At 53.2% G+C, this 27,382-nt stretch overlaps 2 protein-coding genes across 5 annotated transcripts in view; both read right to left on the reverse strand.

Annotated features, from left to right (window-relative positions):
* The window catches only part of LOC144688703 (DNA-binding protein RFX2-like), a 911,596-nt gene that overhangs the window by 553,880 nt on the left and 330,334 nt on the right, over positions 1 to 27,382 (reverse strand). The gene's annotated exons all lie outside the window — the stretch shown is intronic.
* Positions 1 to 27,382, reverse strand: part of LOC144688702 (PALM2-AKAP2 fusion protein-like) — a 95,080-nt gene that overhangs the window by 35,867 nt on the left and 31,831 nt on the right. The window contains exon 1 of one of the 4 annotated variants that reach the window (XM_078555558.1): positions 18,841 to 18,958. The exons of 2 other annotated variants lie outside the window; for them this stretch is intronic. In XM_078555558.1, coding sequence (XP_078411684.1) covers positions 18,841 to 18,858 — 18 coding nt within the window. In that variant the 5' untranslated portion in view covers positions 18,859 to 18,958. Of the gene's footprint in view, positions 1 to 17,314; positions 17,456 to 18,840; positions 18,959 to 27,382 lie in introns of those variants that run through there. One more of the 4 variants, XM_078555560.1, reaches the window with a different exon arrangement.

Raw genomic sequence — 27,382 nt, forward strand, 5'->3', positions numbered from 1 at the left:
GGAGAGGAACACAGTTAATGTTTCGAGTCCGAATGACCCTTCAACAGAACTAAGTAAAAATAGAAGAGAGGTGAAATATATTTTTACTTAGTTCTGTTGAAGGGTCATTCGGACTCGAATCGTTAACTGTGTTCCTCTCCGGAGATGCTGCCAGACCTGCTGAGTTTTTCCAGGTATTTTTGTTTTTGTTTTGGATTTCCAGCATCTGCAGCTTTTTGCTTTTATCTAAAGGTGTCTACTCTGGCTGTGTGTTCTGGTTAGACCTTAATGACTTTAACAGCTAGAAAGCAAACAATTGGATATTGTGAAGAATTGTGAAAAGGAGATTCTAATTTTGGGGAGGTTGAATTTATGGAGTAGACACATCAGGGGTGTCACAGTGACATGGCCTTCCCTAAATACTGGATTGTTGGTTTTAAGCGTTTGCATGACAACTGGTCCCTTGGAGCCCAGACAATCAAATTTGAGGTAGAAAACCTATCAGCAGTGCTGATATAGTGAGCAAGGACCTTAACCAGTGCTTCAAGCATGCTGTATGAAAAAGGAAATTCATAACAACAGGGCAACAAACTCAGGAATCTGGGTTTGAATGAAATGCCTTCAAAAGGAACAGGGATGTGATCCCTGCCCTGAATTCACTCTGAGACCTGGATTCTCTATTGAATGTAGGTGTTCTTTGAAAGACAGCTGTTTACCCCAACCCAATGCATTGTCTTCTACCATCTCGTTAGATACAGACTAGATCTTGGTCTTCCCTCATCTACAAAGTCGTGTCTTCCTATTACCGGGGATCAATATTGGACCAAAACTGAATCTAAGCTCCACATTAGAGGGGGACTTGGCAGTGAATCTAAAAGCACTTCCTATAACTGCAACAGAATAATGAGTGATGGGTTCAGCTTACATAACATGACCCTCATGATACTGGGTGCAAGGACTGCTCGCCAATCCAGGACACCCAGAAATTGAGCTAGTATTTACACAGCATCACTGTTGTAGTGAAATGACCTATGACACTTCACAGGAGCAGAAGCAAACAACAGATTGACACCAAACCACATGAGGAGACATTAGGTCAACTGACCAAGAGCTTGGCCAAAGAGGTAGGTTTTAAGGAGTGCCTTAAAGGAGGAAAGTCAGGTAGAGAGGTGGAGAAATTTAGGGAGGCAGAGAGATATAGGGAAGGAATTCTACAGTTTAGGGCCTAGGCAGCTGATGACACAGCCATCATTGGTGGAGTGGTTAAAAGCGGAGATGCACAAAGGCTCAATTTGAAGAGCGCAGATTTGTCAGAGGGTTGTGGGACTGGAGGGAATTGAAGATAGGAATGAGAATTTTAAATGTAAGGTGTTAACCAGGAACCGTCGCAGGTCAGTGAGTATAGGGGTAATGGGTGAAGACGACTTGGTGCAAGTTATTAGGATCAGACAGCAGAGTTTTAGGATGAACTGAAGCTTACAGCAAGTGCATAGTGGAATACCATCCAGGAGAGCAATTAAATTGATGGGCCAAGAAGTAACAAAAGCATGGATGAGGGTTTCAACAGCAGATGAGCTTAGCAGATGAGCTTAGACAGGGGCAGAGTCAGGCAATGTTATAAAGGTAGAAGTTGGAAATCTTTGCAATTTGGAGGATATGGGGTTGGAAGTTCAGCCCATTCAAACATCGCCAAGGCTGTGAACTATCTGGCTCAGCCTGAAACAGTTGCCAGGGAGAGGGATAGAGTCGATAACTAGGGAGTGAAGTTTGTGGCAGGAACTGAAGACAATGGCTTTGGTTTTCCTAATATTTAATTGGAGGTAGTTTCTGCTCATCCAGTTTGAATGATTGACAAGCAGTCTGACAAATCAAAGATAATGGAGAGGCTGGGAGAGGTGGTGGTGAGGTAGAGCTGGGTGTCATCAGCATACATGCGAAAACTAACACTGTCTTCAGACAATGTTGGTCAGGGTCAGAATGTAGATGAGAAATAAGGGGGGGACCAAGGATAGATCCTTGGGGGTCACCAGAGATAAGAGTGCAGGAATGGGAAGAGAAGCCATTGCAGGTGATTCTCTGGATGGAGGTCAGTCCGATCTGAGCTGGATGACAGTGGAGAGCTGTTGGGGGATGATGACGCGGTCCACTATGTCAAAGGCTGCAGACAGGTCGAGGAAAATGGAAAGGGATTTCAAACATGATTTTCATTGAAGTCATTTCAGTTCTGTGGCAGGGCTGATTGGAGCGATTTCTACAATAGTTCACAGTGTGACTGATTGCAACATGATATCAGGCTCATTAAAAGAGAAAGGACCATTTTTCTTTTTTCTGACAGTCCAGATTGATACTGTGGGGAGATGCTGCAGTGAGCTCCCTCCCCAACAACGACCAGGTGACCCAGTAATCCCATGTACGGAGGAGGTCTCCAGCGATATGTAAACCCGCTTGCCCCAACCCCGACCTCAGGGTTTGGGACATGATTGGTGATCACCCAGCCGATCCCAGATCCACACTCAAAAGATCCAACAAAATTTTGGGGCCCTAAAGTTCCCAAGTAAATATATTTCAGTGCCTGTCCCAGTCACAGACACATCATCTCGCCTTACTGGTTAGTCACCTCACTGATGGAATCAAGCTGATTGTAGGACAGTGAGTGCCTTTTAAAAGAAATTATTTTGTGACGATCTGCTTGGAGGTTTCCTGTGAAATAGGATCAAGTATTTGATAAATGCAAAATACCTTTCTATTGCAGAGTGATCAATGAACAGCCGGCAAAAATCGTAGTCAAATACCACTGACCTCAAGGCATTAATTCAGACTTTGAGATTTACAGTTCTGGAATGTTCTGAACTTTTACACAAACACTCCAAGGTAACAATGTCAGACACAGCTGCCAGATGAACATTGATCTCCAATTTACAACGGAATTTGAGATCCCATTATACAGCTCAGATGTCTTTATTTTTCAGCTTCTACCATTTATCTTTAGTAGGTGTTCCCACCAAACTGGGCTTAATCACCCTATAAAAATTTATCAAAGAGCCTTGAACAGCTCTACCTCACCACCACCTCTCCCAGCCTCTCCATTATCTTTGATTTGACAGCACCAGGTCAAAGTTACTTCAGGACATGCAATGGTAAGTTCACTCTCTGCATGCACTAGTCCCTAATGTTTCAAAGGATTCATTTGATCACAGATCCTCCTATTTATGACAGAGATGAGCAGAAATGAGGGTAGGCAGGAAAGTGGAGTTGAGACCATGACCAGATTAGCCCACGATTTTGTTGAGTGGGCCAAATGGCCACTCCTACTTCTAGGTATGTTCTTATGGAAGAAGCAAGGGTGCAGAATGTACTCTTGTACTGGGTGAGGGGACTTCAGTGTCCATCACTAAGAGTGACTCAGTTGCATCACTACTGAATGAGCTGGCCCAGTCCTATAGGACGTAGCTGCAAGACTGGGTCTGAGGCAAGTGGTGAGGGAAACAAGAGGAAAACCTATTTGAACTCATCCTCAACCTATCTGTTGCAGATTTATCTGTCAACGACAGTATCGGTTGTCTTCATATTGAAAATACCCTCCATTGCGTTGTGTGGCATGACCACCATGCTAAATGGGATAGATTTCAAACAGATCTGGCAGCTCAAAACTGGGCATCCATGAGGCTATCAGCAGCAGAACTGTATATAACCATAATCTGTAACCTCATGACCCAGCATATCCCCCACTCTACCACTACCATCAAAACTGAAGATCAACCCTGGTTCAATGAAGGGTGCAGCAGAGCGCATTAGAGCAGCATCAGACATATGTAAAATTGAGCTGCCAGGCCAGTGAAGTTAGAACATAAGACTACATACATGCTACACAGCGAAAGGAGCATGCAACAGACAGAGTTCAGCGTTCACAATGAATCAGATCAAAGCTCTGCAGTCCTGCCACATCCAGCCTTGAGAATGGTGGTGGACAATTAAACAACTAAACAGAGGAGGCAGCTTCACCAACATTCCAATAAGAACATTAGAAATAGGAGCTGAAGTCAAGTTTGTTCCACAATTCAGTATAATCATGGCCATTCCTGGGCTTCAGCTCCACTTTCCTGCTTGCTCCCCATATCCCTTAATTCCGAGACCAAAAATCTGTCTAACCTAGCGTTTAAACAACGGAGCATGCACAATTCTCTGGGATAGAGAATTCCCAAAGATTCACAAACCTCAGTGAAGAAATTTCTTCTCAGCTCAGTCGTAAATGACTGCCCCCTTATCCTAAAACTGTGCCCCCTTGTTCTAGATTCCCCACCAGGGGAAACAAAATCCTCAGTGTCTAGCTCCTGGGAGATTACTTCTGTTCTTTTCCTTTCTCAGCCTGGGAACTTTTAATCTCAGAGCTGTCTTTCACAGTGAGGTTATTGCCCCAGAGAATCTTCACCTAGCACAAGCCAAGTGAATCTTCCAGCCTCATTTTAAATCACCTTGGACTGGTTCCAGGAGAATTGAATGTCCATTTAAACAGTGTAAAGTGTATCTGTGAAGTGTGTTTCTGGTTGTGCTAAAAGAAAAAGTGGAATGTTCTGTTTTGTGGTTTAAAGTATAAATTGCTCACGAAGATAGTGTTTAGTCAACAGTGCTTTTAGAAGTTTGAATTTCTTTTGAGAAATTATCCATTTCTTCAGTGATCACAACAAGAGGTGGAGTAAATCGGGTCCATATTCTCTGGAGTTTAAAAGATTGAGGGGGGATCTCATTTTAACTTCTTACAAATTTGTCTTTTCAATCTGAGCACAAACTCCCACCCACATTCTGCATGGTGAAGCACAGTATGTTAATCACAGAATCACAGAGCAGAAGAGGCCCTTCGGCCTATCGAGTCTGCACCAACATGTGAGAAACACCTGACCTACCTAATCCCATTTAATGCCTATAGCTGCTCTCCCTCTCCAGTGGGCCATCAGCAGCTGCAGAATTGTACTCAGCCACAATCTGTAACCTCATGGCCTGACATATCCACCACTCTACCATTACCACCAAGCCAGGGGATCAACCCTGGTTCAATGAAGAGTGCAGGAGGGCACGCCAGGCGCAGCACCAGACATACCTAAAAAGGAAGTGTCAACCTGCTGAAGCTATAAAACAGGACTACTTGTGTGCCAGACAGCATAAGCGGCAAGTGATAAACAGAGCTAAGCGATTCCACAACCAATGGATCAGATCTAAGCTCTGTAGTCCTGCCACATCCAGTCATGAATGGTGGTGGACAATTAAACAACTCACTGGAGGAGGAGGCTCCACAAATATCCCCATCGTCAATGATGGAGGAGCCCAGCACATCAGTGCAAAAGATAAGGCTGAAGCATTCGCAACAATCTTCAGCCAGAAGTGCCGAGTGGATGATCCATCTTGGCCTCCTCCAGAGGTCCCCAGCATGACAGATGCCAGTCTTCAGACAATTCGATTCACTCCACGTGATATCAAGAAATGGCTGAAGGCACTGGATACTGCAAAGGCTATGGGCCCTGACAATATTCCTGCAATAGTACAGAAAACATATGCTCCAGAACTTGCCGTGTCCCTAGCCAAGCTGTTCCAGTACAGCTACAACACTGGCATCCACCCGGCTATATAGAAAATTACCCAGGTATGTCCTGTACACAAAAAACAGGAGAAATCCAACCCAGCCAATTATCGGCCAACATCAGTCTATTCTCGATCATCGGTAAAGTGATGGAATGTGATGTCGACAGTGCTACCAAGTGGCATTTACTCAGCAATAACCTGCTCACTGATGCCCAGTTTGGGTTCTGCCAGGGTCACTGAGCTCCTGGCCTCATTACAGCCTTGGTTCAAACTTGGACAAAAAAGCTGAACTCACGAGGTGAGGTGAGAGTGACTGCCCTTGACATCAAGGCAGTATTTGACCGAGTGTGGCATCAAGGAGCCGCAGCTAAACTGGAGTCAATGGGGATCAGGGGGAAAACTCTCCGCTGGTTGGAGTCATTCCTAGCACAAAGGAAAGTGGTTGTTGGAGGTCAGTCACCTCAGTTCCAGGATGTCACTGCAGGGGTTCCTCACTCAGAGTAAGCTCTGATTCTCAATGTGACATGACCTCAGGATCAAACACAGTACATCAACAGAAACACATCTCCACCCAGTAAATCTCAAAAGCCGGCATTGTGCTAGTTCTGGGCTTTTCCTTTCACTTAATGCTCCTTTATAGAAAGTATTGCACTTTAGCTCAATAGCCCTCCCAAGAACTCTACACTCCTCCCTCTGTGGCCACTGCACCACCCCCACCAGTCTCCGCACCATTGGCAGTCGGGCCTTTAGCTGTCTAGGCTCTAGGTACTAAGATTGAAAACTATCTCCCTAATCCTTTCCATTCTCCTTAAATCACATCTTTGACAAAACCTGTACTCACTCCTCTCAAATCTCCCTTCTCAGGTTCAGTTATGATCTGTTATCTGATTGGGCTCCAGTGTATTGCCAGGTTTTCGACCATAAAGGTGCCATATAGATGCCAGTCATTGATGCACAAATGCTGTTAAGAGGTCACATGAAGAGCTGGCTGTGGACTTGGGACCCACAGTTCATGCAGATTACCCAGTCTATGATCCCCTCAGTAATCTATACTTGACATCAGGGCAGATATAGCTGAGCAGGCTATAGGGCAATAAAGGTAAAGGGTGTGTAGAGGAGGTGCCAAGATGTCTGCTCCACAGTCATATAGGTTTCCACATCAGTGCCAGTAGCCTTGCTAAGGAGCTGAAGGGTACAAATGGCAAGGGAGAACATGGGGCAGGAATGGCAGAGGGGCAGGAATGAGAGGGTCGGGTGGGAGGGATGGTCAACATGGTTAGGCATCCTTTCAGACACCTGGAACGTAAGAATCAGGCAGTTTTAACACCTCTTTATAAACGCTCCACACCCTCAATGATTCCTGCCCAAAGTCAGGATGGTGTCGAGGTGGGTGGAGAGCAGCAGGAAACCACATGGCTGCAGGTTATCATGAGGGACCCAAGGACATGGCCAGCAGTGAGGTTATAAAGAGCAAATAGTGGGAGCAGTGGAAAACAAAGTTTCCCCTTGCTCATTCCAGCACTCTAATGAGGACGAGCACGCAGAAATCACTGAATTACATCGAGGTGAAAATTCCATTGGCATACCCCAAAATCCCAATTTTTACATTGGGGGACCCCCATATTCCCAAACATCAGCGAGTTCCACCCAGACACCAGTTTAAGCCCTTGGTCACAGATTGCTATTTTGTAAAACCTGTGCTGAAGATTGTTACTGAATTTCTCTTTTTAAAAATAAAAGCAAGTTTACAGCAGGAATATTGATCGGTGTGTACCAAGCGCGTTTAGAAATGTTCAAAGACCTGCAGAAGCCCGAGCAATGTAGATCATTCCCTATCCCAGCCCGAGTTCCCAATTCTCCCATTTCAGACTGGAGTCTCCAGGGTGCTGCTGCTCAGGGGAAAGAGACCTGCTGGCAGCATTGCTGGCCATGTGCCACATGAAAATCGCCAAGAAACAGAGTCCAGAGAGAAACTTGGGGCGGGTGGGGGAGAAAGAGGCAGACATTCACATACGGGGGGGGGGGAAGTCAGAGAGACAGGCGCAGAGCGCAAGCGAGAGGCACAGGCGCAGAGCGGGACAGGCGCAGAGCGCAAGCGGAGAGGCGGGGGCAGGGGCGGAGAGGCGGGGGCAGGGGCGGAGAGGCGGGGGCAGGGGCGGAGAGGCGGGGGCAGGGGCGGAGAGGCGGGGGCAGGGGCGGAGAGGCGGGGGCAGGGGCGGAGAGGCGGGGGCAGGGGCGGAGAGGCGGGGGCAGGGGCGGAGAGGCGGGGGCAGGGGCGGAGAGGCGGGGGCAGGGGCGGAGAGGCGGGGGCAGGGGCGGAGAGGCGGGGGCAGGGGCGGAGAGGCGGGGGCAGGGGCGGAGAGGCGGGGGCAGGGGCGGAGAGGCGGGGGCAGGGGCGGAGAGGCGGGGGCAGGGGCGGAGAGGCGGGGGCAGGGGCGGAGAGGCGGGGGCAGGGGCGGAGAGGCGGGGGCAGGGGCGGAGAGGCGGGGGCAGGGGCGGAGAGGCGGGGGCAGGGGCGGAGAGGCGGGGGCAGGGGCGGAGAGGCGGGGGCAGGGGCGGAGAGGCGGGGGCAGGGGCGGAGAGGCGGGGGCAGGGGCGGAGAGGCGGGGGCAGGGGCGGAGAGGCGGGGGCAGGGGCGGAGAGGCGGGGGCAGGGGCGGAGAGGCGGGGGCAGGGGCGGAGAGGCGGGGGCAGGGGCGGAGAGGCGGGGGCAGGGGCGGAGAGGCGGGGGCAGGGGCGGAGAGGCGGGGGCAGGGGCGGAGAGGCAGAGGCAGAGGCAGGGGCGGAGAGGCAGAGGCAGGGGCGGAGAGGCAGAGGCAGAGGCAGGGGCGGAGAGGCAGAGGCAGAGGCAGGGGCAGGGGCGGAGAGGCAGAGGCAGAGGCAGGGGCAGGGGCGGAGAGGCAGAGGCAGAGGCAGGGGCAGGGGCGGAGAGGCAGAGGCAGGGGCGGAGAGGCAGAGGCAGGGGCAGGGGCGGAGAGGCAGAGGCAGAGGCAGGGGCGGAGAGGCAGAGGCAGAGGCAGGGGCGGAGAGGCAGAGGCAGAGGCAGGGGCGGAGAGGCAGGGGCGGAGAGGCAGGGGCGGAGAGGCAGGGGCGGAGAGGCAGGGGCGGAGAGGCAGGGGCGGAGAGGCAGGGGCGGAGAGGCAGGGGCGGAGAGGCAGGGGCGGAGAGGCAGGGGCGGAGAGGCAGGGGCGGAGAGGCAGGGGCGGAGAGGCAGGGGCGGAGAGGCAGGGGCGGAGAGGCAGGGGCGGAGAGGCAGGGGCGGAGAGGCAGGGGCGGAGAGGCAGGGGCGGAGAGGCAGGGGCGGAGAGGCAGGGGCGGAGAGGCAGGGGCGGAGAGGCAGGGGCGGAGAGGCAGGGGCGGAGAGGCAGGGGCGGAGAGGCAGGGGCGGAGAGGCAGGGGCGGAGAGGCAGGGGCGGAGAGGCAGGGGCGGAGAGGCAGGGGCGGAGAGGCAGGGGCGGAGAGGCAGGGGCGGAGAGGCAGGGGCGGAGAGGCAGGGGCGGAGAGGCAGGGGCGGAGAGGCAGGGGCGGAGAGGCAGGGGCGGAGAGGCAGGGGCGGAGAGGCAGGGGCGGAGAGGCAGGGGCGGAGAGGCAGGGGCGGAGAGGCAGGGGCGGAGAGGCAGGGGCGGAGAGGCAGGGGCGGAGAGGCAGGGGCGGAGAGGCAGGGGCGGAGAGGCAGGGGCGGAGAGGCAGGGGCGGAGAGGCAGGGGCGGAGAGGCAGGGGCGGAGAGGCAGGGGCGGAGAGGCAGGGGCGGAGAGGCAGGGGCGGAGAGGCAGGGGCGGAGAGGCAGGGGCGGAGAGGCAGGGGCGGAGAGGCAGGGGCGGAGAGGCAGGGGCGGAGAGGCAGGGGCGGAGAGGCAGGGGCGGAGAGGCAGGGGCGGAGAGGCAGGGGCGGAGAGGCAGGGGCGGAGAGGCAGGGGCGGAGAGGCAGGGGCGGAGAGGCAGGGGCGGAGAGGCAGGGGCGGAGAGGCAGGGGCGGAGAGGCAGGGGCGGAGAGGCAGGGGCGGAGAGGCAGGGGCGGAGAGGCAGGGGCGGAGAGGCAGGGGCGGAGAGGCAGGGGCGGAGAGGCAGGGGCGGAGAGGCAGGGGCGGAGAGGCAGGGGCGGAGAGGGCAGGGGCGGAGAGGCAGGGGCGGAGAGGCAGGGGCGGAGAGGCAGGGGCGGAGAGGCAGGGGCGGAGAGGCAGGGGCGGAGAGGCAGGGGCGGAGAGGCAGGGGCGGAGAGGCAGGGGCGGAGAGGCAGGGGCGGAGAGGCAGGGGCGGAGAGGCAGGGGCGGAGAGGCAGGGGCGGAGAGGCAGGGGCGGAGAGGCAGGGGCGGAGAGGCAGGGGCGGAGAGGCAGGGGCGGAGAGGCAGGGGCGGAGAGGCAGGGGCGGAGAGGCAGGGGCGGAGAGGCAGGGGCGGAGAGGCAGGGGCGGAGAGGCAGGGGCGGAGAGGCAGGGGCGGAGAGGCAGGGGCGGAGAGGCAGGGGCGGAGAGGCAGGGGCGGAGAGGCAGGGGCGGAGAGGCAGGGGCGAGAGGCAGGGGCGGAGAGGCAGGGGCGGAGAGGCAGGGGCGGAGAGGCAGGGGCGGAGAGGCAGGGGCGGAGAGGCAGGGCGGAGAGGCAGGGGCGGAGAGGCAGGGGCGGAGAGGCAGGGGCGGAGAGGCAGGGGCGGAGAGGCAGGGGCGGAGAGGCAGGGGCGGAGAGGCAGGGGCGGAGAGGCAGGGGCGGAGAGGCAGGGGCGGAGAGGCAGGGGCGGAGAGGCAGGGGCGGAGAGGCAGGGGCGGAGAGGCAGGGGCGGAGAGGCAGGGGCGGAGAGGCAGGGGCGGAGAGGCAGGGGCGGAGAGGCAGGGGCGGAGAGGCAGGGGCGGAGAGGCAGGGGCGGAGAGGCAGGGGCGGAGAGGCAGGGGCGGAGAGGCAGGGGCGGAGAGGCAGGGGCGGAGAGGCAGGGGCGGAGAGGCAGGGGCGGAGAGGCAGGGGCGGAGAGGCAGGGGCGGAGAGGCAGGGGCGGAGAGGCAGGGGCGGAGAGGCAGGGGCGGAGAGGCAGGGGCGGAGAGGCAGGGGCGGAGAGGCAGGGGCGGAGAGGCAGGGGCGGAGAGGCAGGGGCGGAGAGGCAGGGGCGGAGAGGCAGGGGCGGAGAGGCAGGGGCGGAGAGGCAGGGGCGGAGAGGCAGGGGCGGAGAGGCAGGGCGGAGAGGCGGAGGGCGGAGGGGCGGAGGGGCGGAGGGGCGGAGGGGCGGAGAGGCAGAGGCAGTGGCAGGGGCGGAGAGGCAGAGGCAGAGGCAGGGGCGGAGAGGCAGAGGCAGAGGGGCGGAGGGGCAGAGAGGCAGGGGCGGAGGGGCGGAGGGGCGGGGGGGCGGGGGGGGGGCGGGGGGGCGGGGGGGGCGGGGGCAGGGGGCGGAGGCAGGGGGCGGAGGCAGGGGGCGGAGGCAGGGGCGGAGGCAGGGGCGGAGGCAAGGGGGGCGGAGGCAGGAGGGGCGGAGGCAGGAGGGGCGGAGGCAGGAGGGGCGGAGGCAGGGGGGCGGAGGCAGGGGGGCGGAGGCAGGGGGCGGAGGCAGGGGGGCGGAGGCAGGGGGGCGGAGGCAGGGGGGCGGAGGCAGGGGGGCGGAGGCAGGGGGGCGGAGGCAGGGGGGCGGAGGCAGGGGGGCGGAGGCAGGGGGGCGGAGGCAGGGGGGCGGAGGCAGGGGGGCGGAGGCAGGGGGGCGGAGGCAGGGGGGCGGAGGCAGGGGGGCGGAGGCAGAGGGGCAGAGAGGCAAGGGCAGAGGCAGAGGGGCAGAGAGGCAAGGGCAGAGGCAGAGGGGCAGAGGCAGGGGCAGAGGCAGGGGCAGAGGCAGGGGCAGAGGCAGGGGCAGAGGCAGGGGCAGAGGCAGGGGCAGAGAGGCAGGGGCAGAGAGGCAGGGGCAGAGAGGCAGGGGCAGGGCAGAGAGGCAGGGGCAGGGGCAGAGAGGCAGGGGCAGGGGCAGAGAGGCAGGGGCAGGGGCAGAGAGGCAGGGGCAGGGGCAGAGAGGCAGGGGCAGGGGGCAGAGAGGCAGGGGCAGGGGCAGAGAGGCAGGGGCAGGGGCAGAGAGGCAGGGGCAGGGGGCAGAGAGGCAGGGGCAGGGGCAGAGAGGCAGGGGCAGGGGCAGAGAGGCAGGGGCAGGGGCAGAGAGGCAGGGGCAGGGGCAGGGAGGCAGGGGCAGGGGCAGAGAGGCAGGGGCAGGGGCAGAGAGGCAGGGGCAGGGGCAGAGAGGCAGGGGCAGGGCAGAGAGGCAGGGGCAGGGGCAGAGAGGCAGGGGCAGGGGCAGAGAGGCAGGGGCAGGGGCAGAGAGGCAGGGGCAGGGGCAGAGAGGCAGGGGCAGGGGCAGAGAGGCAGGGGCAGGAGGGCAGAGAGGCAGGGGCAGAGAGGCAGGGGCAGGGGAGAAGGCAGGGGCAGGGGCAGAGAGGCAGGGGCAGGGGCAGAGAGGCAGGGGCAGGGGCAGAGAGGCAGGGGCAGGGGCAGAGAGGCAGGGGCAGGGGCAGAGAGGCAGGGGCAGGGGCAGAGAGGCAGGGGCAGGGGCAGAGAGGCAGGGGCAGAGAGGCAGGAGGGGCAGAGAGGCAGGGGCAGGGGCAGAGAGGCAGGGGCAGGGGCAGAGAGGCAGGGGCAGGGGCAGAGAGGCAGGGGCAGGGGCAGAGAGGCAGGGGCAGGGGCAGAGAGGCAGGGGCAGGGGCAGAGAGGCAGGGGCAGGGGCAGAGAGGCAGGGGCAGGGGCAGAGAGGCAGGGGCAGGGCAGAGAGGCAGGGGCAGGGGCAGAGAGGCAGGGCAGAGAGGCAGGGGCAGAGAGGCAGGGGCAGGGGCAGAGAGGCAGGGGCAGGGGCAGAGAGGCAGGGGCAGGGGCAGAGAGGCAGGGGCAGGGGCAGAGAGGCAGGGGCAGGGGCAGAGAGGCAGGGGCAGGGCAGAGAGGCAGGGGCAGAGAGGGAGAGAGGGGCAGAGAGGGAGAGAGGGGCAGAGAGGGAGAGAAGGGCAGAGAGGGAAGAGGGCAGAGAGGGAGAGAGGGGCAGAGAGGGAGAGAGGGGCAGAGAGGGAGAGAGGGGCAGAGAGGGAGAGAGGGGCAGAGAGGGAGAGAGGGGCAGAGAGGGAGAGAGGGGCAGAGAGGGAGAGAGGGGCAGAGAGGGAGAGAGGGGCAGAGAGGGAGAGAGGGGCAGAGAGGGAGAGAGGGGCAGAGAGGGAGAGAGGGGCAGAGAGGGAGAGAGGGGCAGAGAGGGAGAGAGGGGCAGAGAGGGAGAGAGGGGCAGAGAGGGAGAGAGGGGCAGAGAGGGAGAGAGGGGCAGAGAGGGAGAGAGGGGCAGAGAGGGAGAGAGGGGCAGAGAGGGAGAGAGGGGCAGAGAGGGAGAGAGGGGCAGAGAGGGAGAGAGGGGCAGAGAGGGAGAGAGGGGCAGAGAGGGAGAGAGGGGCAGAGAGGGAGAGAGGGGCAGAGAGGGAGAGAGGGGCAGAGAGGGAGAGAGGGGCAGAGAGGGAGAGAGGGGCAGAGAGGGAGAGAGGGGCAGAGAGGGAGAGAGGGGCAGAGAGGGAGAGAGGGGCAGAGAGGGAGAGAGGGGCAGAGAGGGAGAGAGGGGCAGAGAGGGAGAGAGGGGCAGAGAGGGAGAGAGGGGCAGAGAGGGAGAGAGGGGCAGAGAGGGAGAGAGGGGCAGAGAGGGAGAGAGGGGCAGAGAGGGAGAGAGGGGCAGAGAGGGAGAGAGGGGCAGAGAGGGAGAGAGGGGCAGAGAGGGAGAGAGGGGCAGAGAGGGAGAGAGGGGCAGAGAGGGAGAGAGGGGCAGAGAGGGAGAGAGGGGCAGAGAGGGAGAGAGGGGCAGAGAGGGAGAGAGGGGCAGAGAGGGAGAGAGGGGCAGAGAGGGAGAGAGGGGCAGAGAGGGAGAGAGGGGCAGAGAGGGAGAGAGGGGCAGAGAGGGAGAGAGGGGCAGAGAGGGAGAGAGGGGCAGAGAGGGAGAGAGGGGCAGAGAGGGAGAGAGGGGCAGAGAGGGAGAGAGGGCAGAGAGGGAGAGAGGGGCAGAGAGGGAGAGAGGGGCAGAGAGGGAGAGAGGGGCAGAGAGGGAGAGAGGGGCAGAGAGGGAGAGAGGGGCAGAGAGGGAGAGAGGGGCAGAGAGGGAGAGAGGGGCAGAGAGGGAGAGAGGGGCAGAGAGGGAGAGAGGGGCAGAGAGGGAGAGAGGGGCAGAGAGGGAGAGAGGGGCAGAAGAGGGGAGAGAGGGAGAGAGGGGGGCAGAGAGGGAGAGAGGGGCAGAGAGGGAGAGAGGGGCAGAGAGGGAGAGAGGGGCAGAGAGGGAGAGAGGGGCAGAGAGGGAGAGAGGGGCAGAGAGGGAGAGAGGGGCAGAGAGGGAGAGAGGGGCAGAGAGGGAGAGAGGGGCAGAGAGGGAGAGAGGGGCAGAGAGGGAGAGAGGGGCAGAGAGGGAGAGAGGGGCAGAGAGGGAGAGAGGGGCAGAGAGGGAGAGAGGGGCAGAGAGGGAGAGAGGGGCAGAGAGGGAGAGAGGGGCAGAGAGGGAGAGAGGGGCAGAGAGGGAGAGAGGGGCAGAGAGGGAGAGAGGGGCAGAGAGGGAGAGAGGGGCAGAGAGGGAGAGAGGGGCAGAGAGGGAGAGAGGGGCAGAGAGGGAGAGAGGGGCAGAGAGGGAGAGAGGGGCAGAGAGGGAGAGAGGGGCAGAGAGGGAGAGAGGGGCAGAGAGGGAGAGAGGGGCAGAGAGGGAGAGAGTGAGCGGGGAAGTGGGCGTAGGTAGAGAGAACAAGCAAGGTGAGGGTGAAGGGAGAAAGAGCGAGCGAGCGGGAGGGAAGAGAGAAAGAGAAGCGAGGGAGAGAGAGAGAAATAAAAGCTGGGTGGGGGTGGGAAAGAGAGAATCCGGGAGGTGAGTGTGGAAGGGAGAGAGCTGCAGACCGGGATGGGGGAGATGAGAGATAAGCGGAGCAGACCCGGTGGGGAGGGGGGGACTGAGAATTGCGGATGGGGGAAAGGGAGCCACAGACAGGGGTGGGGGTAGAAAACGCAGATGGAGGTAAGGGGCGGTGTGGAAGAAGCCAAAAAACAACGATGCGAGCTTGTTTGCTGTGTTGGGGAGCTGAGGGGTACCTTCTAAACCACCCGCCTAGTGGAATCAATTGCATATCTCAGCTTCCTTCTGTGCAGAATCATTGTGTGATCTGCAGGAAACTGTTGAGCAACTCCAATGGCAGTGCACTGGCTGACACTATGAAGGCTTTCATTTAATGTTCCTGGCAAGAAGCTAAGTTAGATGATGTAGGTATTAGGTGTGGATTCAGATTAAAGGGGCACAATTACAGGATGCAAACTTTGATTACTAACATTGTGCTTGTGGGGGGAGCAGAGGTCAGTTTTTAGCTCATGAAGAAAGTCGTGATAGATCTCCCTGTGTAGAGGCAGGGAGTGAGACTCATGGCTGAGGAATCAACATGGATGATCTGTAACAGCAAAGTCTATGAGGACAGACAATCTCAGGTAGGCTAGAACAATCAAAAACACCTTGCATTTATGTAGCACTTTTAGCATGGTAATGCATATCAAGGCACCTCACAGATGTGGTATCAAATTGCATACCAAGCCACATATGGAAATATTTGGATTGATGACCAAAGGTTTGCTCAAATTGGTAGGTTTTAAGAAGCATCATAAGGGAGGAGAGAGACGGAAAGGTTTACAGAGAGGTCATTCTGGAGCTGAGGACCCAGGAATCATCTTCAACCAACTGCAGTCATCTTCCACCAGAAGTGCTGAGTGGATGATCCATCTTGGCCTCCTCTGGAGATCCCCAGCATCACAGGTGCCAGTCTTCAGACAATTCGATTCACTCCATGTGATATCAAGAAACGGCTGAAGGCACTGGATACTGCAAAGGCTATGGGCCCTGACAACATTCCAGCAAGACTTGTGCTCAAGAACTTGCCGTGCACCCTAGCCAAGCTGTTCCAGTACAGCTACAAACAACACTAGCATCTACCCAGCTATGCAGAAAATTGCCCAGGTATGTCCTGTACACAAAAAGCAGGAGAAATCCAACCCAGCCAATTACCGCCCCAGCAGTCTACTCTCCATCATCAGTAAAGTAATGGAAGGGGTCATCAACAGTGCTATCAAGCAGCACTTGCTTAGCAATAACCTGCTCACTGATGCCCAGTTTGGGTTCTGCCAGGGCCATTCAGCTCCTGACCTCATTACAGCCTTGGTTCAAACTTGGACAAATGAGCTGAACTCCAGGGGTGAGGTGAGAGTGACTGCCCTTGACATAAAGGCAGCATTTGACCGAGTGTGGCATCAAGAAGCCCTAGCAAAACTGGAGTCAATGGGAATCAGGGGGAAAATTCTCTGCTGGTTGGAGTCATACCTAGCACAAAGGAAGATGGTTGTGGTTGTTGGAGGTCAAACATCTCAATCCCAGGGATGGGCAATAAATGCTGGCCCAGCCAGTGAGAGCCAAATCCCGTGAAAGGATAAAAAAAATTAAAAAGCTGAAAGCATGGCTAACAGTACCGCGAAGAAAGGAGGGATGGTAAAGGGGTCATAATTGGAGGAGTTCAGAGTTCTCGGAGTTGTGGAACAGGAGAAGGACAGGGAGGAGTGAGGCCTAAAAGGGATTTGAAAACAGGGATGAGAATTTTTAAACTAAGCTATTGCCAGACTAGGAACCAATGCAGCTCAGTAAACAGATGCGCAGAGAGATCTCACTCTTTAGTCAGGGCAGTTGAGACACTCCATGCTGAGGTGCGAACATGTTCAGCTGTAAGATAGGAGCTGAATGCCAGTGAGTTCAGGGATAGCTGGTGTGTAAGCAGGTCACCAACCAGACTGTTAGTAGGGATGCATATTTTGTTCTTCCTGGTTCGTGGGTGTTCATCTCAGTGAAAACTATCCACTTCATTCATGTGTTCTGTCACACAAACCAATGTGCTGTTTTACTCCTGACCTCTCTTCACTAGAGTGTACATCAGTCCACCTTTCAAAAAGGCAGGAGGGTGCACAGTCCTGTACATGCTGGGGATGTAAATTACCCATCTGTGGCTATGGTTTCTCTAGATACTGGGCATTAAAGCTGTACTCCAAACGTAGGGAATTTGAGATAAAAACAGAAAGTTCTGGAAAAACTCAGCTGGCCTGGCAGCATCTGTGGAGAGAGAAACAGAGTTAACATTTTGAGTCCAACAGGACTTCTTCAGAACTCTGTTTTTATTTCAGATCTCCAGCATCTGCAGTATTTTGCTTTTTGATTATAGGGAGTTGGAGTTCCATTTACAGAAGGGACCAGCCATGCTGAACTGAACAGACCATCTCCTGTAGATTGGAGAATGTTTAACAGCCAGCTTGATCCAGGCTCCCCCTACTCAAGGGAAGAGACCCCCCTTTATACCCCCACTCACATCAATGATTATATTAAACATTCCCAGTTACTTATATTATACAACACAGCTCCTGCACTTCACAGACAGCTCACATCCAAAACAGCCAGGGAAGACTATCCAGTTCTTCTACTGACTGTAAGATGAGCTTTAATTTTTTCAATCCCAATTACTGACAACTACAGGCAAATGCCAGACCGATTCTCCTGAAAAGTTGGACGGAGGTGTTTGCTGGAGGAGAGAAACATAAAGAGTTTCAAGTCACCCCCACTGCTCTAAATGAGCTATCACATGGTTCTGGATTCCACACAAACGTTCAGTGTGTGTTTAATGTTTTCCTGCCTAACCCTTCTAACATTTACCAATGTAAATCCGACAGGGCTGGGACAGAGTCGCAAGAAACAAACAAGAGCAGTAAGTGACTGAGACAATGCGAATATCCCACCTTTCTCCAGTTGCTGCACTCCCTGCCTGAACTCGAATCCCCGGCACAACTTCACAAACCTTACCTGGCTCAGGTGAGCAGGTTGCTGCGGCTTCTGTCGAACAGAGCTGTACCTGCGGGCAGTATACGCTCAAACTCTCAGGACGCTCTGAATTGACTCTGCAGCGCAGAGTACGTGAGTGTGACTCTGGACCACACCCAGCCCTGGAGAGAGGGAGGGCCAGGGACAGGATATCATGTGAAGGGAAGAGATCTAAGGAAGGTTATATTAGGCTTTTTGAAGGTTTTAAGAAGCACAACAAAGGCTCTGCTCATCATTCTTGACCCTTCACTGCTTAACTCTTTCCAAAACACCGCCTCGGGAAAACTTTTTACCTTCACAATGAGGGCAACGTACAGCGCTTCACAGAAACTGCTTCATTCTCCAAGTACAGCTCCCACTCTCACACATCACATCGTCTCTTTTACTGATGGCAACGTGAGGGGAAAATACGCACAACTGAGTGAAAAATGCCCTACTCTTTAAATAGTTTCACCAGATCCGACAGTGCAGCACTCCATCAGTACTGATTCTCCTCCAGTGCATCACTCCCCCAGTACTGACCCTCCAACAGTCCAGCATTCCCTCAGCATTGACCCTCCGACAGAGCAGTGCTACCTCATTACTGACCCTCCGACAGTGCAGCACTTCCTGAGTACTGTTCATCCATCAGTGCAGCACTCCCTCCGTACTGATAGTCCATCAGTGCAGCGCTCCCTCCGTACTGAGTCTCCGACACTGCAGCACTCCCTCAGACCTGACCCTCCGACAGTGCAGCACTCCCTCAGCACTGACCCTCTGACAGTGTAGCACTCCCTCAGTACTGACCCGTTGACAGTGCAGCAATCCCTCGATACTGACTTCCGACAGTGCAGCTCTCCTTCACTACGGACCCTCCGACAGTGCAACACTCCCTGAGTACTGACCCTTCAACAGTGCAGCACTCCCTCGGTACTGACCCTCCAACTGTGCAGCACTCCCTCAGTACTGACCCTCCAACTGTGCAGCATTCCCTCAGTCCTGACCCTCCAACAGAGCAGTGCTCCCTCATTGCTGACCCTCTGACAATGCAGCGCTCCCTAGCACTGACCCTCCAACAGTGCAGCACTTCCTCAGTACTGTTCACCCATCAGTGCTGCACTCCCTCCGTACTGACTCTCCGACAGTGCAGTACTCCCTGAGTACTGACCCTCCGACAGTGCAGCACTCCCTCAGTACTGACCCTCCGACAGTGCAGCACTCCCTCGGTACTGACCCAGCAACAGTACAACACTCCCTCAGCACTGACCCTCCTACAGTGCAGCACTCCCTCAGTACTTACCCATCCACAATGCAACACTCCATCAGTACCGACCCTCTGACAATGCAGCAACCCCTCAGTACCGACTTTCCAACTGTGCAGCATTCCTTCAGTCCTGACCCTCCGACAGTGCAGCACTCCCTCAGTCCTGACCCTCCGACAGCGCAGCAATCCCTCAGTACTGACCTTCCAACTGTGCAGCATTCCCTCAGTCCTGACCCTCCGCCAGTGCAGTTCTCCTTCAGTACTGACCTTCCGACAGTGCAGTGCTCCCTCAGTATTGACCCTCTGACAGTGCAGCACTCCCTCAGTACTGACCCTCTGACAGTCCAGCGCTTTCTCAGTCCTGACCCTCAGGTAGCGCAGCAATCCCTCAGCCCTGATCCTCCAAAGAAGCAGCACGCCCTCAGAACTTACCCACCCACAATGCAACACTCCGTCAGTACTGACCCTCCGACAGTGCAGTATTCCCTTGGCACTGACCCTTCGACAGTGCAGCACTCCCTCGGTACTGACCACCCATCAGTGCAGCACACCCTCAGTACTGAAATTCCAACCGTGCAGCACTCCCTCAGTCCTGACCCTCCGACAGAGCAGTTCTCCTTCAGTACTGACCCTCCAACAGTGCAGTGCTCCCTCGGTACTGACCATCCAACAGTGCAGCATTCTCTCAGCACTGACCCTCCGACAGTACGGTACTCCCTCAGTATTGGCCCTCTGACAGTGCAGCACTCCCTCAGTCCTCACGTTCCGACAGTGCAGCGCTCCCTCAGAACTGACCTGTGATAGTGCAGCACTCCCTCAGTACTGACCCTCCGACAGTGCACTCCCTCAATGTTGACCCTCCAACATTGCAGCATTCCCTCAGCCCTGACTCTCCGACAGTGCAGTACTCCCTCAGTACTGACCCTCTGACAGTGCAGCACTCCCTCAGTACTGACCCTCTGACAGTACAGCACTCCCTCAGTACTGACCTTCCAACTGTGCAGCACTCCCTCAGTACTGACCCTCCAACAGTGCAGCGCTCCCTCAGTACTGACCCTCCGGCAGTGCAGCACTCCCTCAGTTCTGATCTTCCAACCGTGCAGCACTCCCTCAGTACTGACCCTCCGACAGTGCAGCATTCCCTCCGCTCTGACCCTCCGACAGTACAGTACTCCCTCAGTACTGGCCCTCTGACAGTGCAGCACTCCCTCAGTACTGGCCCTCCAACAGTGCAGCAACCCCTCAGTACTGACACTCTGACAGCGCAGCACTCCCTCAGTCCTGAGCCTCCGACAGTGCAGCGCTCCCTCGGTACTGACCATCCATCAGTGCAGCACTCCCTCAGTACTGACCTCCAAAGTGCAGCATTCCCTCAGCCCTGACCCTCCGACAGTGCAGTACTCCCTCAGTACTGACCCTCTGACAGTCCAGCGCTCCCTCAGTCCTGACCCTCTGACAGTGGAGCACTGCCTCAGTCCTGACGCTCCAACTGTGCAGCATTCCCTCAGTACTGACCCTCCAACAGTGCAGCACTCTCTCAGCACTGGCCCTCCGACAGTGCAGCACTTCCTCAGTACTGACCTCCGACAGTGCAGCGCTCTCAGTACTGGCCCTCCGACAGTGCAGCACTCCCTCAGTACTGACCCCTGACAGTGCAGCACTCTCTCAGTACTGACCTCCAACAGTGCAGCACTCTCTCAGTTCTGACCTCCGATAGTGCAGCACTCCCTCAGTACTGACCTCCAACAGTGCACTTCAGGTGACAGCAAGTTCTTCCCCGTAAAAATTTAAATGTCTGCACATTTTTCTTTAATCTATTAGTGAGCCCTTGTTTTGGATTCACCCACAACTGGAACCAGTTTCTCCACATCGCACACTACTGAACCTTTTCATCATTTCAAAACCCTCTATTTGTTATCCTCAGTCTTCCCTTCTCTAGAGGAAAGAGCCCCAATCTATCCTGATGCCTGAATTGTGAAGTAGAAGTGAACGAGAAGAGAGCAGCAGACAGCCACAGGTTAAACAGTATCCAGCAGAGTACCCTCAGAACATCGTCAACAACTTGTCCTGGACAATTCCTCCCAACAACAGACGTGTCCCCTTGGTTTTGCTTCCTGGGATGTTTGTCTGCGAGCAAAGGGATTATCGTAATCAGCATTGGATGATTTAATTCACTGAAGCTCAGGGTCTATCCCAGAAAACGCCCATTCCAGAAATAAACCTTTTCTGTTTCGCATTAGCAGGAGATCTCTGATTGTCAAACTGTGCTGAGAAAGCCTGTCATTTTTAAACAATGGTGGAAATATTGACTCTTCCATTCCCTGGAAAGATTGGGCAGGTGTCATGTTCTGCTGGGGAGCGTGAGTATGATAATTATAATAGGGAGATGGATTCCTTTCAATGCATGGAGAATTGTGTCAAGTAATATGAAAATGTGGATGGAGATCACAGTATCAAGCCTGTAACTAAACATTGTGACTCCCAGTGCTCCCTTCTACCCAGGCAGGCACCACTTCACATAGCAAGCCATCCATTGTTATTATCCGGTAGATCAGTTGCACCGGACAGTTTATTGAATCGTCAGTTCTATGTCTGAGGTTGTGTAAAACTGACCTAGGGAAAGATACAGCACAAATTTGATGTAAACTAATTCATAATAAATACAACAATGAAACATCATTCCAAACCTTTGAAACAATTAGACTTACACACAAGAGACTCTTGGATGGTAGCAGCCACTAACTGGATTGGTTGAGCCTCCATCAAGAGCCTCAGCAGAATTGTAAACCTGTGCTCTCCATTCTCAACACACAACAGAAGAGGACATCACATATTAAAGCAGATGTCCCTCTCCGTCAGCTGCATAAGTGTTGTGCATAACCCCTTGTGAGCCAGCAGGTAATAACTGATCCAATGTTCCAGTAATTTTAATAGACTGCAGTGTTCTGAAGCAACAGTACAAAAAACAGTCTCTTCTAAATCCCCTGAGCCATGAAATTCAAAGAGGACCAACTGACAAATAAGCACGTAAAATCAGATGATCATAAGAAACAGGAACAGGAGGAGACCATTCAGCCCCTCATGCCTGCTCCACAATTCAATAAGATCATGGCTGATCTGACCATGGCTTTAACTCTTCTGTCTGCTCCCCATAATCCTTGACTCCCTTGTAAGTCAAAAATCTGCCTAACTCAACCTTGAATATATTTAATGACCCAGCCTCCACTGCTCTCTGGGCAAGGGAATTCCTAAGATTCAGACCCTTTGAGAGAATAAAGTCCTCCTCAACTTAATCTTAAATGGCAGATGCCTTATTTTGAAACTGTGCCCCTAAATCAAGCTAGTTCTGGTTTATTTAAAAATGCAAATGTTTCCTTTGCACCCATGTTTACCTGCTTAACATTTCAAACCTAGCTTATCCTCTGTTACATCAAAGCCTTCAGGCCAGCTGCCTTTAATTCAATTAAGTCTAGATTTCCTCAAAAGAGGAAACATCTCCTCAGCATCTACCCTGTCAAGCCCTCTCAGAATCTTATATGTTTCAATAAGATCACTTCTCATTCTTCTAAACTCTAATAAGTGTAGGTCCAACCTGCCCAACCTTTCCTTTTAAGACAACGTAAAAGGTTGAGCCATCGAGGGTTGAGCTGCCTAGGCTTCAAGAGCCAGAATTACAGGGCTAGGAGGTGCCAAGTCCCTCCACACTGGGCACTTTACACTAGGAGGTGCAGTATAAGAGAGTGAAGGTGGATCTCCCTGCAGGACAGGTGTGCCTGGAGACTCGCACTCTCACTGCTAATTCCTGTTCTTTTATAGGCTTTGTTGAAGTTTGCATTCAAATTTTCTCCACACCTCTGATATAACTGTGCCAGGAAGATATAATAATTTTCATAATGTTATTGGAATTTATTGTAAAGTAGAGTGATAGTAGGGATAGATAGGTATGTGCATGTGTGTGTGTGGGTGTGACTTAATTGAATTAAAGGCAGCTGGTCTGAAGGCTTTGATGTAACAGAAGATAAGCTAGGTTTGAAATGTTAAGTAGGTAAACATGGGTGCAAAGGGGACATTTGCATTTTTAAATAAACCAGACTAGCTTGATTTCAAAGGAGGGGGTGAAATGTTTCACCTAGCCAGGAGAAGTTAAGAAACAGTGGGCAGAATTTTGCCCTTGGTGGGCGGGCGGGCCCCACCGGCTCGGCGGTGGGCAGGCAGCCGAACTCTGCCGCCGAAACAGGGCCCGCCGCCATTTTGAGTGGGCGGGCCAGCCGCCATTTTGAGTGGGCGGGCCAATTAACGCCTGCCCAGTGGCCTGCCCAACAGGAATTCCTGTGCGGGAGGGGAGGGATTCCCCACCTGTCAAAGTGCGCTCTCTTGCGCATGCGCACCAAGGAGCACACTGCTCCCTGAGACCAAGTGCTGTCTCAGGGAGATTACTGACAGGTAAAAGAACTCCAAAAATAGAAAAATATTAAAATTATTAACATGTCCCCCTCATGTGACAATGGGACATGTTAATAAGAAACACATAAACTTTATGAAACTTTTAAAAAACGGACATGAAACCTCATCCCGCCAGTGGATGAAGTTTCATGTATAATCAGGAACCCGCTGGAGCTCCTGGCCTGCCCACCAGCCTTAAGGCTGGACAGGCAGGGTCTTTAACAATCTTAACTAGCCTGTCAATGGCCTTAATTGGCCATTGACAGGTCGGCGGGCGAACAGCTAATTTTGCTGTCTGCCCGCCTTCCTGAAAATTTAAAGGGACCGGGATGACATCAGGGGTTCCTCTCAACGTCATCCCGCATCATTTTCCCGTCAGCGAGTGAGCCCCGCCCCCAAATCGCCGACTGGAAAATACCGGCTAGTGTGTTTATTTTTCCCAAAGATTACTGGTAAGATTGATACTATGAGAGAATTTTATTATTAGAGAGGTAATGTCAAAAGACATAGTGAAACAATGGGAATTTGCATTCAAAGGGAAAAATATAGTTAAAGGAGAGAAGGCTGTGTGTAAGGGAAGGTATTCTAAGATCTAACAAGTGTGAAAAGCCTCCAGCATCTAAGCCCCAAGCTGCTGTCTACAAGGAACTGAAGTTAAGAAAACTCACGTTGAATTCGAATGTTTCAGGGTATTGTGTGTTACTTTGCCTGAGTCTTTTAAAATCTATGTACCTTACTGTTGCCTTAACAAAAGTATAACTGGGAGTTAGATTAACTAGGGGATTTAGAAGTTATTATAGTAATAATCTGTAGGTCTGTGTGTGTGCTTAAAATCATTTCTTCTACTAATAAAGGCTTAATTTAGTTTTGTAACAAACCTATAAGCCTCAGTGGTCTTCTTGCTACTGAATTCAAGGCCTGCATCTCGAAATTTATACAAATTGCAAAACATTTGTGGCAGTTGTTTCAAGTTTCCCTCTGGGATTTGAGCAGCTCAGCATTTACCATTGGCTGTGCCATAACAACTGGGATGGGAGGAGTGCGCGAATTATCAAGCCCCACTACTCCACAGGCCGTACCATTAATTTAAGTGTTTCATTTTTCTCACCGAAATGGCCAATTGTGTACTTAAACCTCTAGTACCCAGAAGAGAAGAGACTCTGACCAGGCTCCTTTCAAAAACTCTGAATTATTAATTTATTTTAAAACAAAACTTCTTTTAACAAGTTGCAAGTACTGGTTAACACAAAATTGTAATCGGGAGGTATAACTATCCATCTCTTCCTAAAGAATTCCCCAGCATACACACACAAACAAAGGACAAACAGATAGAGTCTCTCTGCAGAGATGGACTTTGGAGGATGGGCATTGTAAAATAAAGGATAAAATCCGCAGGGTCTCGACGCTGTCGACCTGGAGTTCCATCATGTGAAGCTGGTCCCAGTGGATGCCTGGAAGTTCTCACCACTGGTCTCAGCTTTGCAGCTCCAAATGCAGACTAGTTACATTCAGATGAGGGTTCTCTGGTTACAGGTTGATAGCCGCACAATTTCAGGCAAGGTAAAGAGAGGGAGCCAGTCAAGGTAGTCTTCCTTCCTCAACTTGTTCTCCAACAAGACTGCCTTCAAAACAAGCAGGATCACAACTTAAGTTTCTTCCCACTCTCCCACATGGCTGCCTTTTGTTTCCCAGCTTTCCATTAACTAAAATGCCTTGTAGTTCAACACAAACAACCAGATCTTCCTCAAGTACCATAAAGGTCAGGTGATTTCTTTGAAGAGGCCTGCCTGTTGACCGTTCCATGGTGAACTTGTGACCTTTTAAAAAAATCCCAGGTTAGCATCTAGATATCCAGGTCATGCCAAATCCTTCCATTTGTAAAAGAAAACTTCAGATATGAGAGATATGATTCTAACACCTCTGATGTGGCCATCTTTAGCCAATCCAGTCCACTTCACAGAACAGAGAAGTCAGTGACAAGTTAGAGGAAGCAAACAAGGATACAGATTAAGGAGGAGTATGACATTGGCCAGCTTGTTAAAGCTTTGAGTACTATGGCAAATGTTTTCTAATTCCTCTCTATTCAGCTGTGGTTTCCTGTGGCATCTCACACTGCTGTCACTAAACACTGAACATAGCAACAGCTTTTGTTGTGTAGTTCAGATTACACAAGAGGGAGTGTTTCACAGTGAACCAGGGTAATGGAGTTAACCATCAGGAGGTGAGGGGTTTACTTGAAGCTGTTCTACAATAGACTAAACTTCTGTACTAGCCGGAATAACAGATAGAGTTTTGTGGAACAAGCTACAGCCTATATTACGATAGAGACGTTAGACAGGAAAGCTCAGGCTGTCCTCTAGGCTGTTTTACAAACTACAAGAAATCACAAAATACAATGTAAACAGACTGGTCAATTTCATGTAATTCTGGTGGTGAGTTAAGGTCACTTACAGTCACTTACCAGACACATTTTATGTTAAACAGGTGAAAGGTATATGCCAGGATATCAAATTCACTTTCCATGGTGGGTATGATCAAACATCCTGGCAATTGGTGTGGGCCACATTCAGCAAGAGTGATTTGGACACACTGAGGTAGAAATTTGTTGTGCCTGTGTTTTAGGGTAAAACTGGGCACAATATAAACCGATTTCTGGCCACGTGCTCCAATCGGCATAATGGTCATTATTGTCATACTGGTCCTCATGGTTTGTACTGGCCTGAAATCAGTGCTGGATCAATTTAAACATGCAAATTTGGACCCCACCCCTGGTTCTGCAAAACAGGGTGCAGCAGGCATTGTGCAAGCTTCTGACTTTCAGATTTTTCAGCTTCACTGCAGCCAAAACTAAAAGGATCACTGGAGGTTACTGAAGAAACAGTTGGAGTGAGCTCCCCTCTCTCCCTCCCTCCCTCTATCCGCAGGGAGACACTGCCATCCCAGGACTTATCCCCAGCCCGAGCGAGCGGCTCTGCCCCTCCCCTTCTTTATTAAAATGAGGTTGAGGCCCAATTTCAGATGAGCTTCTGGCACTCATTTGTATTTCCTAGCAATGTTTCTGCAGGTTTCAACAAACAGTTCCATAGAGTAACATACAGGGCAGAAACGGGCCATTCAACCCAACTTGTCTATACTGGCATTGATGCATCACAGAGATCCTCCTTCCAATTTATTTCATCTCACCCTATCAACATATTAACACCATCAACAACAAAATGCACTTATATGGCACATTTAACATCATAATCAAACATGTATGGCCCTCTATGTACAGGGCTGTAATCAAAATCAAACAGATATTCACAAAGGAATATCAGAACAGGTGACCAAAAGCTTGGTCAAAGAGACAGGTTTTAAGAAAGAGAGAAAGAAAGAAAGACTTGCATTTATATGGCCAATGAAGAACTTTTGAAGTATATTCACTCTTGTGAAATGTAGAAACCACCTTAAAGGAGAAAACAGAGATAGAAAGGTGGAGAGGTTTAGGAAGGGAATTTCAGAACTTAGAACTTAAGAAATAGCAGCTGGGGTAGACCAGTTGGCCCTTTGAGCCTGCTCCACTATTAGGGTGACGATTTGTCTAGTTTTATACCAGACAGTCCTTTCTTCAGGTGGTCTGTCCCCTGCACCATACCAATTTGAACCGGATGCCTGTCTGGTATTTTTATTCTGAAGTGAAACTCTCTGTCCATTCTTCCTCCTCCTGATTACCAAACAAACAAATATTAGGTCAAATTTGTTTTACGATTAATTCTCATTCATATATTTGATTAGTTCTTATAATATGCTGGGAATACGCAAACTTTTTTTGTGCTTCAAAACTTAATTTAATTTAATCTACAGCACCATATACATGGCCAACTTTACCCTGATGTGGATTGAGAGTTGCTTCCGTACTCGCTAATTCAATAGCACATAAATCTCTATCGGTGGTACAACCTAAATGTTGTCCACTGATCACAGTCTCAATTTGCTGACTAATTTAGTATATTCTTTTTTGATTATCCAGTATATTTTTCCAATTTCTTTCTCTGAGGCTTCTCGAGCTGAGTTTCTTCCCCAGCCATACAGCACGTGCGCACAGCTCCCTGTCTGTATTCCTCAGCTCCATTGGCCACACTATCCACTGTTCAACAAGATCATGGCTGATCGTCCTATCTCAGCTCCGCTTTCCTACACTCTCCCCGTATCCCTTAATTGCCTTAGGGCCCAAAAGTTTGTTGATTTCCATCTAGAAGAACATCAACAATGGAGCATCCATTGGGTAGACAATTTCCAGGATAGAGAATTTCAAAGATTC

This window comes from Cetorhinus maximus, chromosome 13, assembly GCF_964194155.1.
Source record: "Cetorhinus maximus chromosome 13, sCetMax3.hap1.1, whole genome shotgun sequence".
Classification (NCBI taxonomy): Eukaryota; Metazoa; Chordata; class Chondrichthyes; order Lamniformes; family Cetorhinidae; genus Cetorhinus; species Cetorhinus maximus.